General features: G+C 38.8%; 1 protein-coding gene across 3 annotated transcripts in view; it reads left to right on the top strand.

Annotated features, from left to right (window-relative positions):
• The window catches only part of DSCAM (DS cell adhesion molecule), a 476,818-nt gene that overhangs the window by 74,450 nt on the left and 382,440 nt on the right, over nucleotides 1–19,928 (top strand). For all 3 annotated transcript variants that reach the window (XM_054820229.1, XM_054820238.1, XM_054820247.1), the window contains exon 3: nucleotides 2,982–3,128. In XM_054820229.1, coding sequence (XP_054676204.1) covers nucleotides 2,982–3,128 — 147 coding nt within the window. The remainder of the gene's footprint in view (nucleotides 1–2,981; nucleotides 3,129–19,928) is intronic.

The raw sequence follows: 19,928 nt of genomic DNA, 5'->3' as shown, positions 1-19,928 counted from the left end.
ACAGTTAGCAAGTAGACTCGTCTGTGACTCTGTAAATAAGAGAATGAATTCTCTTCTTCTTACTGATAAATTAACATTCAGAGATCTGTAGTTTGTAGACAATTAGGAGGCAAGAATATGGGTCCCTTCCAACTCAGGATATTCTATGATTCTATGATTCTTTTATTTCTCCATATGATTCAATTTCTCAGTTAATGTGAGGTTTGGATACCAAGTTAAACAGGTCCCCTTCCTTCATATGAACTGATATTGTGTGTCAGAGCTGTCATTGTGCCTGATGGTAGACAATAGCTATTAGTATCTTTTCCAAAGGCTTGTGTAATCCCTCAATCATAGGAAAATACAGTTTTTGAGAGAGTCTTCTGTGCATAGCAGTAAGTGTATTTTATGTTCAGATGATAAGCCCTATGCTGCTCAGATATGAAGTGATAAACTTCATTTGTTTGGGTGTTACTTTCAATTACATTTCTGTTCATGTGAAATCTGTACACAGTTTCAAATTGGCCCTAATTAGCACGATTTTGGGGAGGCCTTTTCTAATCTCTTTTCTTCTCCATCTCCTCTTTCCAGTGCCCTCCAACAGCAATAGGATTTCCTAGGAATACAGAAGCAATCAGTGGAGCATCTGATCATAGCACAGCCATAGAAAGACTAATATAGCTCTGCCCATTCTCACAGTCAGCTCCAGAAAGGCTGAAGCTCGTTTACCTGCTTCCCCAAGAGTATGGGTAGCAGAGATAAGGGTTCCAGCTCTCAGATGATTGAAATAATAGTTTTACATGTAATTTTGCATATAATGCAAAACACATCCCCACCCCCCAAAGAAACACAACCCCAACACCTAGATACTCAAACCCAATCCTCTTCCAGACCAGTCCCGCGTGGGAGTAAAGGTGCATATCTCCATTTCATCTTCAAGCTTTCCTGTGCAATCATGGCAGGGAAGAATGTATCTTTTTAGCAAGGCTGAAATTCTCATATAAATTCATGACTCAGGGACTTGGGATTTGGAAAAAAAAAAACAACCCAACAAAAAACGCAAACATAAAAATCAGCAAGTCATTTACGGAAACTGGCAAAACTATGATCTGGAAATAACTGAGGGGCCTCTGAAATAATGTAAACTTTTTTAAGCAAGGAAATGAATAAAACTCTTTCCAGTTTTTGTGTTCCATGTATGGTTTCTGTGTTTGCTTTTACTGAGATGATCAACTGGGCAGATTTTCAAAACGGCCAACTGTTCTGAAAAATACAAATACCTTTAGCAGTGTGTCACTGCTAAACAAGCTTTTTCTGTAAATGATGGTTGGAGCATGAGCATTAGACAAAAAGTCAGCCTCATTAAGATGATCTATGTGCCATTCCCTCCAGCGTAGAACAAGATTAGGGGGCTGCTTCATCACAAGACAGCCAGTGTTGTAAAGTTGCTGCATTAAAGGTGCTTATAAGATCAGTTCAGCACTTATAACAGGGTTAAGAAACTTAACCTTTGATTAAAAATAAATTATTGATTTTTTTTTTTAAAAAAAACAACTCGTGGTTTTTATCTTACCATAGAAGATGGATTTGTTTGGATTTTTAAAAAGATATTTAATTTATAATTAAATTTATTTACTTTTGCTTAGAGTTCCTAACTGTTATATTCCCAACTGATGGAGAACTTCAGTCTTCCTTTTTGCAGTGGTAGCCCTGAACCTGAAAACTTAATGCTGTTTGTATTTGTGGAAACTAGTTACATTTGAATACTCTGCCTTTTTTCTTGAAATACATTGTAAGTGGGGTTGACATTTAGAAATTCCAGGCTCCTGGTGGATAGAAATACTTTTGCAAATTCTGTAGAGGATTTACTGACTCTTCAGTCTAGAATCAATGTGGTTAAATGTAATTGGTAGAGGTTGGTATATGTTTGTGGGCAGGCAAGAAATGTCACTCTAATGTGGCATTTCAGCATTGCTGACTTGGTTGTGCTGCTGCACTGGGGTTGTTCTTCCCAATAACTTTTACCCTCAGGCATATGCATGCCTAGACACACATGTCATTTTCCAATGCATTCATCCCTATTTTCATTGCAACTGTTTGTCACTTCAAGATATACAACTTTGTTCACCACCTCAAGATATATAACTATATTGGCTGTGGTGATTTCTTTCTTTTTTTTTTTTTATTGAATTGTTTCAGTGCCAGGATTTTGCTTCTTTCCATTCTCCTACCCAATGCAACTTCCTCTTATCCCAGCAGTAGCAGTTTGGTGTGAAGGATTTCTCCGGTTCTTTTTTCTCTTCATCCATTAAATTAATTCTTCCAGATTCTAGACAAATCATATCCTGGATCTAAGTGCCCCTAAGTGCTGTTTTTAAATACAACCCCAAATCATAGTTTCTGGTTTCTTACCATTAAGGTATGTCTTTCAGAGCTGGTCAATTGAATGTAGCTCTTACCTTACTTACTATCATTTCTCCGTGTTTCTGAGACACTTTGTTTTTTCTCTGGCTGTCACCTCCATCGATTTTATCCTTTGGGTCTCACTTCTTGAAAATCCTAAATGACACTGACCTTCTCTTCTACCCTCTGGACGTCTAATTCACACACAGCACTTGTATGTATTTTATACCCTTTGATAGAGCAAAAACCAACTCATGATGGGAAACATAGCATGAGAAACTGGACAAGTAACAGAAGACATAACACCATTTGCCCATATAAATATGCAGTTCTTACAAAAGTCTTTCTTCTTGCCCTCAGAATTAAGTAGGGGAAGAACACAGAAATATGGTGAAATGCAAATTTTGAGGAAACAAAAAGATCTGGGAATGCTTTCATATTAACTTGCAATCAGCCTTGCAAAACTGTATAATTTACTGAGGTAAAAGAATTCACCAACCTGAGTAACCTTCTTGGGGGAACTTTGCAAGGCAAATCAAGGAAGTGGATGCAATGTGTGATTACGACTTGTCTAACGAAACCTCTTCTTCTATCTTCAGTTTTACGGGAACCCTATACAGTCCGTGTGGAGGACCAGAAAGCCATGAGAGGCAATGTAGCAGTGTTCAAGTGCATTATCCCCTCCTCTGTGGAGGCATACATCACTGTTGTCTCATGGGAGAAAGACACAGTCTCGCTTGTCTCAGGTAGGCTCTTATGGCTTTCTTTTCCAACTGGCAATGGCAGCTACGGTTCCTGGCTTCCACCCCTCCCCAAATGCCTGATGTTTACTTTGAGTCAATTATAGCTGAATGGTATGTCATCCTTCCAGTAACGTATTTCACATTAGCATTGCTGCATCCCTGTGACTGTCTGTGACATGAAGGTTTTAGACAGCCCTGCTTTTTCTAGCATGCTTGAGGGGAAAATAACATGTTTTTTGTTTTATACCAGACATAAAACCAGCTTCCTGGTGCTGTGGCAATGGGTCCACATTTTAACATTGATAGGGAACTCCTACGTGCTAAAGAGTGTCATAAAGCATGTGTTGGGTTGTAATTGTTTTTCAGTAGTAATGTTACTCATGGATTAGAAGAAATCCTGAGTTTAAATTTGTTTGGTTATGTTTAAATGAGGTATGTAATTGATATTTATACTTTCATAACATTTTTGATCTCAAATATCTTTATAGATAACACTGGAGGATTAAGCACACAGTAAACTGTGCAGTATGTTAAACATTTTGAAGTGAAACAATCTATTCTAAAGCAGTTATATGCATTAATCTATTTACTGACAAAGTGAGGAAATACGAGGCATTGTTGAGGAAGTAGAGGGAATTCAGGTAAAGAATATCCAACACTTTAAAGCATAAACATTGTAAGAAATTCATGGGAGAAAATATATGTGGGAAAAATGTTTTCAGTATAGTACATACCTAAATTATATATTACGCACTGTGCAGCTGTTTTTACACATACAAATGATTTGTGTGTGCAGAAATTTGAAATACATTGTTCCAGGGTAATGTAGAATGGAAAAAAATAGTTTGAGTTAAATGTTGCTGCAGAGTATACTTAAGAATGTGTTTGTGTTTATGATCCCACAATATGTAGAAATGTTTTTTTGTGCTTCTCCTCAGTATATTAATAGCCTTTCTTTTCTGATAAATGTGGCATTGATGGAAATATCTATGTTTCTATATGATTCATATTATAGATTTTATTTCTCCATCTTTTATTGATTCCTTACATAAGCTTGTTCTTTTTTGGGGGGTTTTTTGTTTGTTTGTTTGGTTGGTTGTTTTGTTTTGTTTTAATAGATTTCAAATAGCTTTCTAAGGATTTGGTAAATATTTAAGTACCATGCGATTGATGATCATTTGTCCTATACTACTGGTGCACTGTTTAAGCTTGGTAAATCCATGTCCTCGTTACGCTCTTGGATTTTGATATGGCATATTATTTTTGTCATTGAGCAACTGAAACTGAGTGTGTTCCCATGAAGAGTTCCGTAATATCTGAATCATAGGACTCACACTTCAGTTAATAGAGTTGGGTCAGAGTTGTATTTCAATATGCAAATAAGCTTTCCAATAGTCTGTATATAATGATACAGAATTATGCTTAAGATTATCTAAACTATGCTTAAGATTATCTAATGCAACAGTGGATGAATGCGTTTACTTTGCTTCATCTTAAAATAGACCACTACATGATACACATACATCTGTACTTGTCAATATTGGCTGGAGGAAAAGAATGTGTATATCTGCATGGTTAACCACTTTGATTTTTTTTTTAAGTTTATTCATTCTGTATTATAAGAAAACGTGCATATTTTCTCTGTCAACATAGATTGTGTCCTCTCAATCTGATTTTTTTTTTTTTTTTGTCTTGAGCATTAGTACCTAGTACTTCTCTGATATCTTTGAGTGGCTCAATCCTGCCCTTCACCCTGGAATCAGGAGTAGGGCACACAGGTCTCTGTAACCCCTTCTTTAGGGAGGAAAGCGTGGCATTTCTGCAGACCATCATGGCTGCTATTTTAAGACAGTTTCATTCCAGTTAGTCTATATTGATTTTAACCTCAAACTTTTGGGGAATACAAGTGTGTAATAACATTTAACTACTATATGGACCTAAATTTAATCCTTTTTTTTTTTTTTAATTTTTTTTCCTTAAGGAAACTTCTGACTGTGGTTGACTAGGATACAATCATTAAAAACCTATTACGAATTTCAACACTTAAAACCCCAGTTTCTAATTATCTCACAATCCCTTAATTCAACAGTTAGATATCTAAATGGAAATAAAACACAATTCATTAAAACTGATGCTATTAAAAATCTGTTTCATATTGGATCACATCACAGAAAAGATTTAGTTTCAGAGGTGAAATCACAGGTTAGTTTACAGGTCAATGCTCTCTGTCATGCAAGGGCAAAAGTGAGGCAGGAAAACATTGCTCCAGTATAACCACAATGACTGTAAGATTTGTTTCTTCACCATTTATACTCTTTAACTGTATCTTAATAGTGAGAGCATTCAAAAACCAGAACCCACACATGTTTCATAAAACAATTGCTTTGAGTTTACCCATAATCAATTTTGTGATAATCTGGCCATGAACTCAAATGGTAGATATTGATTAATCCTGTCGTCTTAAAATGCCACTGCTGATGAATAGGATGCAAGACATAACACGGCTATTGAGCTGTTTTCCACTAATGATCAATATTCTGAGTAAATGCATATGCTTGCTTATACAGCCACTGTGAGCATGTTTTTTCTCTGCGTGCTAGACGAGATTCATTGGTATGCTTTTTATCTCACCATTTAATACTGGCAATCATCAAGTTCTGATTTGTTTTTTTCTTGTTTCTTAATATAACTGATTTATTGATTACCCATTAACATCAGCAAATATGAGAGCCATCTTGAGGGGAAATCTCTCCTGTGAAAGAGCAAGAATATAAAAAGATACACACTCACAGAGTGAAGATTATCATGATTTGAGGTGGACAAGGCTTTTGTGGGAAAACTGGATAGTGTTTACTTGAAAAGAAAGAAAAAGGAAGGGGGAGAGAGAGAGGAAAAAGATGAGAAGGATATTTTTACTAGAGATGATATATCTATTTCAAATAAAAGACAGAAGTAGCCCAGGAAGCTTACACCTTACAGGAGGGAATGGGAGACCTCATATGACAGGAAGCAGGGCAGATTTTCAGTGGGGATGCTCCATATGCAAGTGGTCAAGAGAGGAGCTTTTTTAAATTTTTTTTTCTTTTTCTCTCCCCCCCCCCCCCCCCCCGAAAGGCTTAAACCCCAATACAATACTTGCAAGTACAATTTAGAGAAAATATTTCACATACTATTCTATCTGTAATACCATTCTGACTACTTGGATAGAGAGATCTGTAGATGACCCAGAATCCTTTATTTCAGCTGTTTTTTACTGTTCTATATATCAGTTCTCTTTTCATGTAAATTCAACATTTTAAAGAAAAAAGCAAAGTGTTTTTACTTTTATAAAGTAAAAAAAAAAAAATCTAGCTTTTTAGAAGGAGTGTTTAAGAGGTGTATTCCTTGATTAAGATGGTGAGTTTGTTTTGTTCTTTCAGCAGTGTACTATCCTGGACATACCTGCTTTTGTCTGTATGCTTAGTTCACAGAGAGCACAGTGATGTGCATAGTAATCAAAGTGTGTAATAAATATGGCTGGGCAAAAGCTTCTTCTGTTTCCTGGCTGCAATTTTATGTCATGCCTCCAGGTTGTTGTAAAGTAATTGGGCGTTGAAACATATTAAGACACATTGCTAGCGCATTTCCAAGGCGTGTCCACATAGGTCAGGCTCCCTGTTCAATAAAGGGGAAGGTGCCTACGTTTGGAGCCAGAAATACTGAATTCTATGAAGTTTCCATGTACAAGGACTGCTGGGGACTGAAAAGGGGTGTGTGTGTGCGTGCTTGTCTGTCTGTCAGAGGAACATCTAAATAATTAGGATTTTTGTCTTTCAATGTGACAGCAAATCTGAGGCCAGAAAGCTTTTTCAGGGTGCTCTCTTGGGGCCAAGGTAGAGGGAAAAAGATTTTTAAAGTAAGACAAATTATTTGGATTAATTTATTTTGGGGAAAAATAGAAAGCCCTAGCTTCCAACAGCAAATACACAGAAATCTTTTCATACTGGAAAGATCCATTTTGAATAATAATTGTTAGATGAAGTATTCAGCCATCTCCACTAGATATAGCTGCGTTACAAACTCTCATCGTAGACAAGGACAGCAGCAGACCTCTGCAGTTGTCAGCCTGCTACAAATGCATAAAGTGTGTCTTATTTGCCCATCTGTGCCTTCTAGTAAAAGTAAAAGCAAAGTTTCCTGTGGTGTGTGTCTTGCCTAAAAATCTCTGAGAAGTTGGCAAAATAGCAGGACCAGTGGTAACTCTGAGAAGTCTTATGGGGCTCACGAAGTGCAGGACACTGCTTTACCAAGCGCTACAGCTGTAACTTCAGGATCTCTTTTCTGAAGATCCTTCTTTTCTGAAGAATTGTATACTGTCAGGTGACTTGAAACTGAATCTGAAATTCATTTGAATTATAGTAAGTAATGTAATGATGTGCAGTTTTCTCTTATATCAGTAACCAGCTCTTACGTGTTGTGATGAGATGACACTAAACACAAAAGCTTAAATAATCCTAGAATGTTGTATGACCAGTAGCTGCATATACCTTGCTCAAAGGTCAAGTTTCCTTTCCTTCTTACTGCTTTTCTTCACAAACCATTCCCCCCAAAAAAGAGACTTTTGGAGTAGGCTTTGTGTTGACCTTGTAACCATTGAAAGCAGCCTAGGCCCTGCAGCACCAAAGAGTGCAGCCAAGTACGTTTTTGTAACAACAGCCACAAAAACACGGAGCAATATTATAGAGAAATGCCACAGCACAGATCGTGCTTCCACTCCTGTTGAGCAAATGCAAGGCAGACGGGAGACTAGTGCTTGGCTCCTAGGATTTCTTCTTCACACGCAGAGCGGTGAAGCGGGACTAGGAGGGAAGGGAAAGACAAAATAACTGCTGATTCTTCTCTGCCTAGGTGAAAGCAAAGAGCAGAGTCTGTTCATGTGTTAATTAGCCCCAGAGAGAGCAAAGGATGGGTGTGGTTATAGGGGAAGGAGGATAGAAAGGGATTATTAAAAATAAAGGTCAGTGTAAGGGATCAGCAAAGAGGAGAATGAAGAGCAGATGGAAACAAAGAGGAAGGCTGAAGAATTGCATTTGGTCTCTCACTACATATACGGTACTTCTGTTATGAATGCCTCCTATCCTGATGCTGATAACTATGAGGGATTTTGAGTTTTTCCATGTATCTGAATAGCTTAGTGCCAAGAGCAGGATCATGAATAGGTTCATGCCCTGACCTTTCTGCATTCCCATTCTCCTGTCTAATGACATACCATGCAAGAGTCTGTCTGATTTATACATAGAGTGTGACTGCTTAAAAAGGGTAGAAAACGAGAGAGACAGATAATAACGACTGTGCACAATGGCATATTTAAATCTGCACTGGAAGAATAGCAGCTCTGAGGAAAAGGTGTGTAAGCATGAATGGAACGCAGCTCCCTGAAGGGCTGTGATTGATGTGCAGATGACAGCCGATGAGCCTTCCAGCCAGCGTACTTTCCATCGGCCAGAAATTAGACACACTGGACCACGGCTTGAGAAGTGTCACTGATGTACAATGACCTACATTTGGTGTAATGAATTGCATTATTTATTTACACAGTTCCTCAAGTCTTGTCTTTAAAAGGCTCAGGGTCTCTTGGATCTCTTTCTGCATAAAGGGCTTTTCTGAACTGCTGCAGTTGACAGTAAGCAGTCAATGTTTGACAGTAGTTATCACGTGGTGGCATCTAAAATACAGCACTGCAGTTTTCGTTTGTGCTGGGGTTTGGAGATTACAGCAGTGGTTCAGTGTACACAGAGTGACTGCTGCTTTTTTCAGCCATGAGGTTTGTACATCGTGGGGGAAAAAAAAAAAATCTCTCTCTTTATGGAGAGTGGTCCTGTGTGCAGAGTCCTGTGTTCAGAGTTAGATTATTGCTGATGATCACAGGGATTAAATCCAGCCATTTGACTGAGGCTGCGTCTAGTAGAGATGAGCTGTGATCTTTCCTGGTTTTGTTTGATATCAGGGCTTGCCAAGCAGCAAGCATTCAGCAGACACTTAACCTATGCCACTGAATGCACTAGATGCAAGACTTTTTCTGGTTCCAGGTGGAGTGAGATGAAAAGCACAATTTTTTATGCTTAAATATTAGCGACATATAAAATAAAAAAATTCTGAATGTAAGCTACCTTCTACCAGAAATATGTCCATGAGATTTAATTCTTCTATTCAAAGTTGTGATAGCGCACAGAAAGTAAAGCAATCAAACCCCTACATCTGCTGAGCTTCCTTGACTCCCTGGAAAGCTAATGCAAGTAATGTTCAGCAATGCTTAGGTCAAACTGTAGGTTTGCTGCTACAGTAATGTGTTTTCTAAGCTTCTTGAAGACATGTAAAGTGCACTTGCCCACCTCTAAAGGCAATATATTGCTTCCTCACTTTCTCTTTCAACAAGGTTCTTTTCCTAAGGGACCTAGGAAAGAAGTAATTTACTTTATTATTTAAGAAATGTGTAGTTATCTGCATTTTTCCTGAGAGCACTCTTCTTTTAAGAGGAGAGTATCTTTTAATCCTAGAAAGTAGAGATGGTAAATACTTCGCACTTCCGCTTGTGCAAATGTTTTTCACGCTCTCCTTTGCCTTATTGTAAACTAAAATTGTACCTGAGCAAGACAACGTACTTATGCTGTTCATTGGAGGACCTTTCCTCTGGCTACTCTGCAGCCTGTGCTCGGTGTTTGCTTCCTACTCCGTTAAGCTGGAGTATTTTCATCGGGTGAATCATTTCAAAATTATGGCTGTGGAAATGGTAGGATTGGATGCAAGGACTTCAACAGCTTTGTGGGTGGCAAGTGTTTAGAGTGACTTGAAGGGATGAAGACGGAAAGCATCTGATCCACATATCAAAGAATCACATTTTGATAGCACAAAGCGAGTGACACGATTGTAGGCGAAGGAGTGGTTTCTGGTCATTTAATCAGCACAGAGAGGCGTGCTTGTGAAATGTAGGTGTTAATATCAGAGAGACTATTGTCTTCCTGTGGAGGGAACTTGCAGATTTTCCTCAGCATGACTAGACATTTTGGCTGCTCTGAGGGTGCAGAACATCTGCGGATGTTTGTGAGAGATGGAGGAGAAAAATGCATTTGAAGTGCGATGTCTTGGTGGTTAAAGTGCAGAAAGCCAAAATTTTCTCTGTCTCACTAAGTCCAGCAATTTTAATACTGATAGGGTTCACAAATAGTAGCAGTGGTTTTGGCATTTCAGTAACGAAGTGTGCCGAGGACACAAGTGTATTGTAACTTTTTTTTCCGCTTTGCTGCTGCTCTGTTTTGAATAGCCTTCTATTTCCATGAATTGGAGCGATCCTTTCCCTCTCCTCACTTAAAAACCAAACAAAAAAGCTCCCAACAACCCCCAGTCCTCTTTCTCTATTTTTTTTTTTCCTGAACCCTTTGTTTTTTCCCCTCTCCACTTACACAATTAAAGCTTATGAAAAGCTTGATTGGATTCAGGCTCTCTTCAGAATTGCTTCTTGTGCTCTTGTGATTTAAAGAGAGGGAGAGAGGGAGACTGTAACTCTGCTTTATGTGTTGAGGCTTCAAATATTTGGATTTATTTTTTAAATCCTCTCTTTCCCTCTCTGTATCCATGAGTGTGTGTACATTGACACACATACACACACACACACATATATATGGGTACCTATCACATCTCTCTACGGGCCTGAGGGTCTGCTGGACCATGCATAACATTATCCAATCTGATGCCCTAACTGTTCTGTTTTACCACCTTGTTATTGATGTTGCCAGTCATGAAGAGGTTTCTTTCAGCATGGTTGAATTTAGTGGCACAGTTAGTCTCTCACTGGAAATATGCGTGTCACATTATTTTCTCTCCAGATGTACTTGAAATTTCTTTCATTTTCCTGGGGTGAATCCCATTTTATCATCTGGCCAGCTTTTTCTAGCCCTCTCAGTTCCTGTAATATTAATTCTCTCTGGGGTTTGTAAAACCTTCAAAAATAAATATGGCCTGCATTTTAATCAACTTGATGTTTACCGGATCTTTATTAAAGGCGAAATAAGATCAGACTGACAGCTAACCTTCAGAGGTGTTCACTCAACATTTTTCCATTTTATCTTTGCTCTTTGTTTACAATTCTTCAGGCAGTTTTTGGTTCATATAATTTTTCTTGAATTGAATATTTGAAACAATATTTTTATTGCTTTGGTTTGATATGCAGTATTTGGGGGCGGTCTGATTTGTAGACTGCAAGGTTCGGTGCTATCAGATTTGGTTTCAAAGGGCTAGGAGCAGAAGCATACTTCGGTGAATCACTGTGCTGGTTTTAGGTCTAATTTTATTATTTATTTTCATTTTTACTTTGTGAAATACTGATTGTGTCATCATTTTCTTCCTTATAAATGTGCTCTGCTAGTGTCTTGTGATCTTGTCACCTTCCCGAATGGCAGTGGGTAAGTAGATGACCACATTAAGTACTGTATGCTTAGGGTTTCCCATCAAAAGTCTGTCTAACCTGAGCAAACAGCCAATGAGCTCTGACAGTTTTGATATGAGGGGACGAAATTGATGCATGAGATTCATTTTAATGAGTGTGTGCCTTACTACCCAGAATGCTTTATACCATTCAGCTTCTGCCTGTCTACGTGGTTTAGCTGCACTCTTGAGAGGGGTAGAATGTCAATACTGCTATGAGCCGTGATTTTTTTGGGGGGGTTATTTTTAATACATCAACGAGATACTTACAGGTGACAACTGGAAGAAATAGAAACAGTATTTTCCAGTGTTGTATGTTGTACCAGGCAACTGATTTCAACTAAAACATCATTGTGGAATACGGTGCTATTAAGTAAATAAACCTGCAAATTTTTAGGGCTGTTGATGGCCATACAGATGCTCATCTGATTTGTCTTCCTTGTCGAGAGTCCAATTTTAACTGAGACTCCTTAGAAGAATGACTCATTAGAAAGACTGGAAGTACCTATCTGGTAGACCTTCATTTCATTTACTGTGACATTAGTGTCCTATCTCTGTTGCTTCACCTGGGTTGCTAAACTGTAAAGGTATATTTTAATTGCATGTATGTTTTCTCTTCGGAGGAAGATTACAATGAAGGCCGGGTGATCTTTTAGCTGAAATCAAGTGAAATTTTAAAGCCTGTGATCTGGTGTGTGAGCTCAAACTGTGTAACTGCACAGGGGCAGACACACTTGTCCTGTGGCAGAAAGGTGGTAGATGCAAAGGCTAAACATTTTATGCTGTAAGCAGTTGCTGTACCAAAAAATGTCTTTTGGGTTTGGTAGAAAACGTAAATCTAGTTACTCTTATAAAAGTGAGAGTACAGGAGAAGAAAGATCAAACTGGTTAGATGTCCTTTCCCACCATCAAAATTGGATTATAATTGAAATTACAGATATTTTTCACAGCAAAAGTAGCCTACCAGTTTGCAGTTCATATTTGTTTGGTTTGAAATAAGCTCTGCATGTTTTTACCACGCACTCGATTACCGTTGGTGCTGAATGAGTTGAAACGTTTACTGCAGGCCATGGAGACAGACATGATGCCATGCTTTCAGCCAGCAGAGGAACATGATCCACACAGACCTGTCAACAAAAGCAGGTCAGCAGGACTGAGCAAGAAAAAAAATAAATCAATAAGTCTTTGAATTAATCATACAGCTGCCAGAGAGAATTATGGGTGCATGAAATGAAGGCTGTAGGTATATATCTATGGCAACTTATTCTTTCCAACCTCATTGTGTCCTTTTCTTTTCTACGCCTGCAAGTTTTCTTTCCCCTACTGCCATCTGAACGTTTCTGTGTTTATTCAGATACCTTCATGGAATACTCACTGTTCATTTTAAAGTAACTAATTCAATATGGATCACAGAAATCCCTCTTACTTTCCTCTCTCCACACTGCCACTGTTGCCACTGACTGTTGTGCGCACTCAATATGAATTAATGCAGGAATTTCACCTCCGCATATAACTAAGATTGCACATCCTATGCAGTGAATTGGACCCAAAGCAACTGCTGCTTCGGTGAACAGAGGAGTTAAAAATTCATGCCGGCGCTGCTGACGTCTCAGGTAAGCGGCCGTCCTTGTTGAGCCCCTCCGCAGCACCGTGGCTGGGGGATGAGCCCTGACCTGGACAGGGCGAAACCCCCCCCCCAGCCTGGGCCAGATCCTCCTCCCCGGGGCTGGCTTCCACCTCTGCCTCGCAGGCAGACGTGGTCAATAAACGTCACTACCGAGAGGGAGTGTTTCACACCCTGCTCTGCAAAGCTGGACAGAAATCAGATGCAACCATGGAGAACTAAAAGGGCAGCTCAGGAGGGAGTGATTTGACACTAGGAACGTGCTTGAGAGGACTGTGAGGAATTATGAATTAAAAGAGATGCATCCTGTGCATATCTTTGTGGTTTCAGCTCTGTGCTTTGGTTTCATTCTCTCCTTCTTCTCAGAAGGATTTACCTTTCATCGCAGTGCCCTGGAGGGATTGCTCTGTGTAGTTTCCCCATGCAAAACTTGTGACTTTTACTGCTGCCCCTCTTCTGTCTGGTAGTGAGGAAGGATGGTAAAATTAATGCCCCAGTATCTTTAAACCTTTGTCTGCTCTGAAGACGATGCAGAGGTCCCTCCTCTGTGCCCAGCTCAACTCTCCAGCTGCAGAACTTGGCCATGCACCACGGCAAGGATGTCTCCTTGGCTCGCTGCCCAGGGATCAGGTCTGGCTCTCTTCCAGTTGGGGAACAGCCCAGTACTCAATGCTCACTTTCACTGCAAATTCAAATTCATTTTCCTCTTTTATCCATGGCTTTCTTTGCAAATAGATAGTGATATTCATAAAATCCCAAGAACAATTACCCTGCTACTTGTGGAAGGTCAGGGCAAGCTCTGTTCGGGGTTTATGTATTCCAGCAGGGAAAACAGAGCTGACATACAGCACTCTTGTTTTTCAATTGCATGCCTAGGGATTCCCCCCCCCCCCCCCCCCCCCCCCCGCAAATGTTTTTCCCCATTCTACATTAAAACAGAGGACCAAATGTATTTTCTGAGTGTGTCAGGAATTTGGGTTCAGCTGTGGAGCTGACTTTTTAATTTTTAGACTATAATTTTCTAGAGGCAGAGAATTTTTTTTTACTGCCTTCCCTTTTTTAAACATCCTGCCCAACTGTATCTAGTTAAATACCTTTCTTTAGTAAACCCACGTTTTATTCTTTAAAGAGACATATCCTATCCAAAAGTAACATCTTTTTTTTCCTCCATGATTCTTTAGGCAATACCTGAGTGATAATGATGAAAAAAATTATTTCTCTCTGGTTTTCAGACTTACATTTGTTTTATGCCTGTAAGAGTATTTTGTCTGTACTGAGGACTGAGAATCCTTCTATGTACTCCATTTCCTCTTCTGATTTACAATGGTTTTTCACACAACACTGACAAGAAAGACATTAGTTTAAAAACCAAAAAAGTATTTCTAAGATGAAAAAGAAAAAAGTCACTGAGATGCTAAAAATCACTATATGAAAATACACAACTATACTGTGAGTAAAACGGATCCCTTAACTGTACAAAATTGTTTGCAGATTTAAAAAAAAATGAATAAAACTAGATAGATATATTCTATACAAAGAAATACTCATTATAGTCAGTGTGTTCTGAAAGCAAAACATTTCTGTAAATTGTTGATATGAAATTTCACAAGACTGCGAGAGTCTCAACAAGCATAACAATTTTCATGTGTATGTGCAACAATTTAAAATATTTTGAGATTATAATGTATTTATCTGAAACATTTTGCAATTCATTCTGAATTATAATAAAATATGGAAGCAGCTGCCGATGTGAGGGTAGAGGTTAGGAAAAAGAAAATAGTGGAAAAAAACCAGGAAAAACCAAGTGCTAACATTGTATTGTATTTAAATGTGGAATTCTTATGGAAGAATCCAGAAAAATAAGGGGATTAATCATCTACATAATCATTTTTGTTCTGATTAAATGTTTTTTGAATTAACGTTTTTTGTATTAATAAATGTACTGGATATCTTGAAATCTTTTTTTGCTGAAAACAAATAAGATGTGGATTTTCTTGGAAAAATTCAGTTAGAACAAAAGAAGCAAAATGGATCTTCTTTTCAAAGTGGATATTTGGGACTTGCTGAAAGGCAATTTCAGGGCTGGGAAGCAAAAGCCCACCCATAAATAAGAAGTGATAGGATAACGCGTGCTGTGTCACAGCATCCATTCACCACTTTTATAGAATGAGCGAGAAAAAGAGAACCCCTCTAAATGTCAGTGGCCCAACAAGATTTCGTGAGATGCTGTTGTGCATATTCAAAAGGGATTTAAAAAGAAGTTATTCACTGGATTTTGCTTTCCTTTTCTTTCATGCATCTTCTCCTTTCTTGCATGAGCTCTATTTACTGATAGTAATTCTTTGCATCCTTATCAATGGTTATTCATAGCACTTTCTAGAGCTGACTTTTTATTTTTTTTTAAGTGCTAAAGAAATTAGGTATCATGAACTCTGTAGAAAATCAGGGAAACCTTTATTCCTGCCTATTTTGACATCACTCTTTCCCATATGACAAACCCAGAGCCCATTTCAGTTAATTAGAATTATTACCCTCATTTTACATAGAGGGAAATTGAAAAACAAAGAGGCTTCAAGATTTCCTCCCTTTCTCATTGAGGCTGCTGCGAACACTCAGGCAGGATCTCCTAAAACAGTCCTTTACTTGGATCCATGCTTTCTGTTTCTTCCCAAGTACTGGAATATGAAAATGCATAGATTAAGCATGAAGGAGGTTTAGGAACCCTTGATAATTTGCTGGGAATGTTTTATATCCTCATTAATAAACCAAATACTGCATGTACTCGGTGCTGCAGATTTCTGTCTATGGAGCTCTTATTACCTCGGACTGGGGCTCCCTGTGTGAGGACTTAGAAGGAGAAGGTCAGTGGGAGAGGTGGGTTTGGAAAGCATTGACTCTAGTTGTAGTCAGCTAAAAGATGAAATGTTTTGCCTTTGCTGTGTCACTTTCATTTAGATTTAGTTTCTTACTACACCTGATACCTAATAATGAATTGTTGGAAGGAAACCACAGGAACATAGGACCATAAATGTTAATGCCCTAAATGAGCCAACCCCCCCCCGCCCCAACAAAACAAAACAAAACAAAACAAAACAAAACAAAACAAACCCCCCAAACCAAAAACAACATGTGGTTTTAATCAATGAAAATTAATTACATTTAGAATCGGAAATCTCTTTCTCCTTCCCGTCTCAAAGAAGAGGGTTTTTTCTCTGTTATGATTGATGTCCTTTGCAGAAGACTTGTGGAATTTAGGGTGTATTTGACTTGGGCATTTTTTTCTGTCAAATTACTTTGTTAGGAAAAATATGTACTTGTGCTGGCTAAAAATGATGTCTTCCTATTGGAAAAAGTCATATTTCATCCAAAACAAACAAAGAAATAAAAGTCTTCATATTTTCAAGATGAAATATTTTCCTGTTTTTGTTTCAAAGTGAAAAAATGTTTGAAAACTACTCATGCATTTTTATAAGAGAAAAAATTCTTAAGATAAAAAAGTTGCATGATTTTTGGTTGATTGCTTCATTCCATTATCAGTCTTAGCAGAGTTTTTTTATGTGCTGCTTATTTTTCACTTTCCCTCTATTAACTCCTGTTTTGGGAAAAGTAGTAGTGAATATTTTCAGTTAATTGACATAAGGATGCTAACAAACTCCTCCATAACATTCAGATAGGATACTTTCTGTGAAACAAAATTGCCAGAGTTCAGAAAAAAATAGTGTGCAGCCATTTAACTGCACCATTTATCTGAGATGCTCTTCTTATATAAAATCAATGCTATATTTGCATTTCCCTAATGGAACCCTATTAAGCTAAGTACACAGGCATTTTTAACCTCAGACACATCACAGGGGCAAGTCAGTACTGGATTCAATCCAGCGTATTAATGAGGAGCATCAAAATACATGATCCTGTGTCTGGGTGACTTGGTGACTGGACTTGGATGTACTTTGTTCCTACACTGTGTCACATCAAGATCCTAATCTAGAGGATAATTTAAGCCCTTCCCTTTCTAATACTCCACCCGGTATCTCCTTGCCTACTTATTTTGACAGTTATTATAGAGCATCTTTTAATTCTTCTGTTCAGAATTCATGCCTTCTGGAGTTCATAGATGCTCATAAATAAAATCTGGGTTGAAACTTTGCTCCAAATTATTTTAATTTGAACAGTGAAGAATCTATTAAGCTGTCCTGGTTTTGGCAGGGATAGAGTTAATTTTCTTACTAGCAGCTGGTATAGTGCTGTGTTTTGGATTTAGGAGGAGAATAATGTTGGTAACACACTGATGTTTTCAGTTGTTGCCAAGCAATCAAGGACTTTTCAGCTTCTCATACTGGCCCACCAACGAGAAGATGGTGGGCGTCCAAGAAGCTGGGAGGGGACACAGCCAGGACAGCTGACCCAAACTGGCCAGAGGGATATTCTATACCATATGATGTCATGCTCCATATATAACTGGGGGGTTGGCTGGGAGGCAGCGTGGCTCAGGAACTAGCTGAGCATTGGGTCCAAGTGGTGAGCAATTGTGGTGTGCATCACTTGTTTTGTATATTCTTTTATCGTTATAATACAAAATTATGACCAGTTACTATTAAACTGATATAATGAGTGCTTACAACGAATTTGTTTTAACATGCTCTGATCAGATCTGTCATTATCCAAATCATTGGCAACGATGGACTGGGAAGATGAAGAGGGGCTAACAGTGGATAAATTGGCTAGCCAGCTCCAGCAACACGAAGAAAGTTTCTCTTCCTCCCTTGTCTCAACTGTGGATAAACTGTCCCAGAAGGTCCGGCAACTCAAAGAGGATATGTTCTACTCCCCACCTGTACAGACCAGCATCTCAGCTATTAGAAGACAGTTGAAACCTGCTTTTAGCCACTGTGCTGGTTCTTGGTTTATGGTGATCAATAGGTAGAGCTTTGCACGAGTATCTGGTACGTTGGCCATTGAAGATTTATTGGCTTTACGGTCAATAGGGATGGGAACTGCAAAGCAGTCTAGGAAAGGCTGGCTGTGAATAGAATGGAGCAACAAACTAGAAGAGCAAGGGAAGAAAAAGTGCGTTAGACTTATTCTGATTTGGGAAGCTGTTTTTTTAGACCAAGGAATGGAGCAATCAAGTTCAGGATGGAACAGTAGCAAAGTGTGTAGAAGAGATACAAGCTAATATACCACCAGCAAAAATAAAGCAATTTCGTGCTTCTCACACTGCAATAGGTATCTCATTAGTTTTCTGTAACGTTACCCTAGAAGCATTGGGAAGACACTGAGGAGAAAGCGATTAGACCAGGTGTCAGCATAACCAGCTGTTAAAAGCCCAAATGTGTCCATCTGTTCCCAAAAGAGAGAAAGTTTCTCTTCACTTCCTAAACATCAGGGGAGAGGTCAAACCATGAGTGGTGGGATTTGGAGAAGCGGGACTCCTGAGCAGGAACCACGCAGGCACGTGTGGTCACAAGGAGTACATAGGACTGGGGTCCTGTGCAGGACTGTTTTCTGATTTATATTTGTTTACTCAGGCAAATTCTGGCTCTTACAAACAGGGAGCTGAAGTGACTGTTAAGAGCATACCCTTAAAAAGTTTATGGTCTGTTCTCTTTATGGGCCTAGCACATGATAAAATATAGGGTTTGCATTCTGATTTGCCATCTAGGATGGTGGCTATGTGAGGAGTGTTAAACTTGAATATGGGGATAATTTATGGACAGTAACATGGTATTTATTCTTGCAAAGGGTGCACCATCCTTGGAAGAGTGTTTACCTGTGACACAGCCCCTCCAGAACTCCTGTAACAACCACAGGCAGAGGTGGAAAAAAGGAAGGTTGATCCGGTCATGGTTCAGTATCTGTCACAGCTGACCACTTGCTTCCCACTATCCTGCCCTATAACATTTTTTTTTCCCTGGTGTTAGATGGAGTTACATCTGTAAATACCAAGTTGTTTTGAAGGAATCTTTTTCATTGATTTCTTGCTGATGGGTTCTGTTAAAACCTACATCTCTGAACATCTGGCTAAACTTTGGGAAATGCCTTTATAATATGGAGAGCAAAGCAATGGACTAAATTTCAGTGAAGAGGTTTGCCAGCGCTAATGATAGAAGGCCCTATTGGCTGAAGAGCCCTGCAATGAACCAGCTGTAGCTCAATTAAGCAACAGCTAGCATGGCCCTCAAGTGGCCTATGTTGGCCAAAATGTAGATGTTCCTCTGCTTAGTGGTAGGTTAAATCAGGCCTGTTAGATGTATCTGCCAAGTGAGCTCCCATGCCTGTATTTCTTGAGCCCTTGTCAAGATCCAGAATAACTATGGGGCCTCAAACTCTGCTGCTTTCATATCAAGTGAGCTGTCTCAGATGCCTCCATTCTTGGGCCCACATATAATATCAGAGGGCATGACTCAGGTTTTCTAAAAATAAATAGAATTTTTCATTTGATCTGCTGTAATTAAAAGGATGGCTGTGAAGTTATGTTAGAACACTTAAAAAAAGATAAAAAGTAGTCAGTACCCTTCCCCCTCCCTCTTGGACACCAGTGCAGATAAGTCCTTCGATGTATAAAATGTTGAATTTGCAGAAACATTAAAATGTTGTTTTGATAAATCACAAGCATCTTTCAGTGGCTCAAAGGATATTAAAATGTCACAGCGAAGCAAATCAGCATTCTCGTTCTTTATTCCTGTCTTTGAGGATACACTCTGCAAACTATGGAAAAA

The sequence above is a fragment of the Grus americana genome, chromosome 1, assembly GCF_028858705.1.
Source record: "Grus americana isolate bGruAme1 chromosome 1, bGruAme1.mat, whole genome shotgun sequence".
Lineage (NCBI taxonomy): Eukaryota > Metazoa > Chordata > Aves > Gruiformes > Gruidae > Grus > Grus americana.
This window is presented reverse-complemented; position numbering and strand designations above follow the sequence as displayed.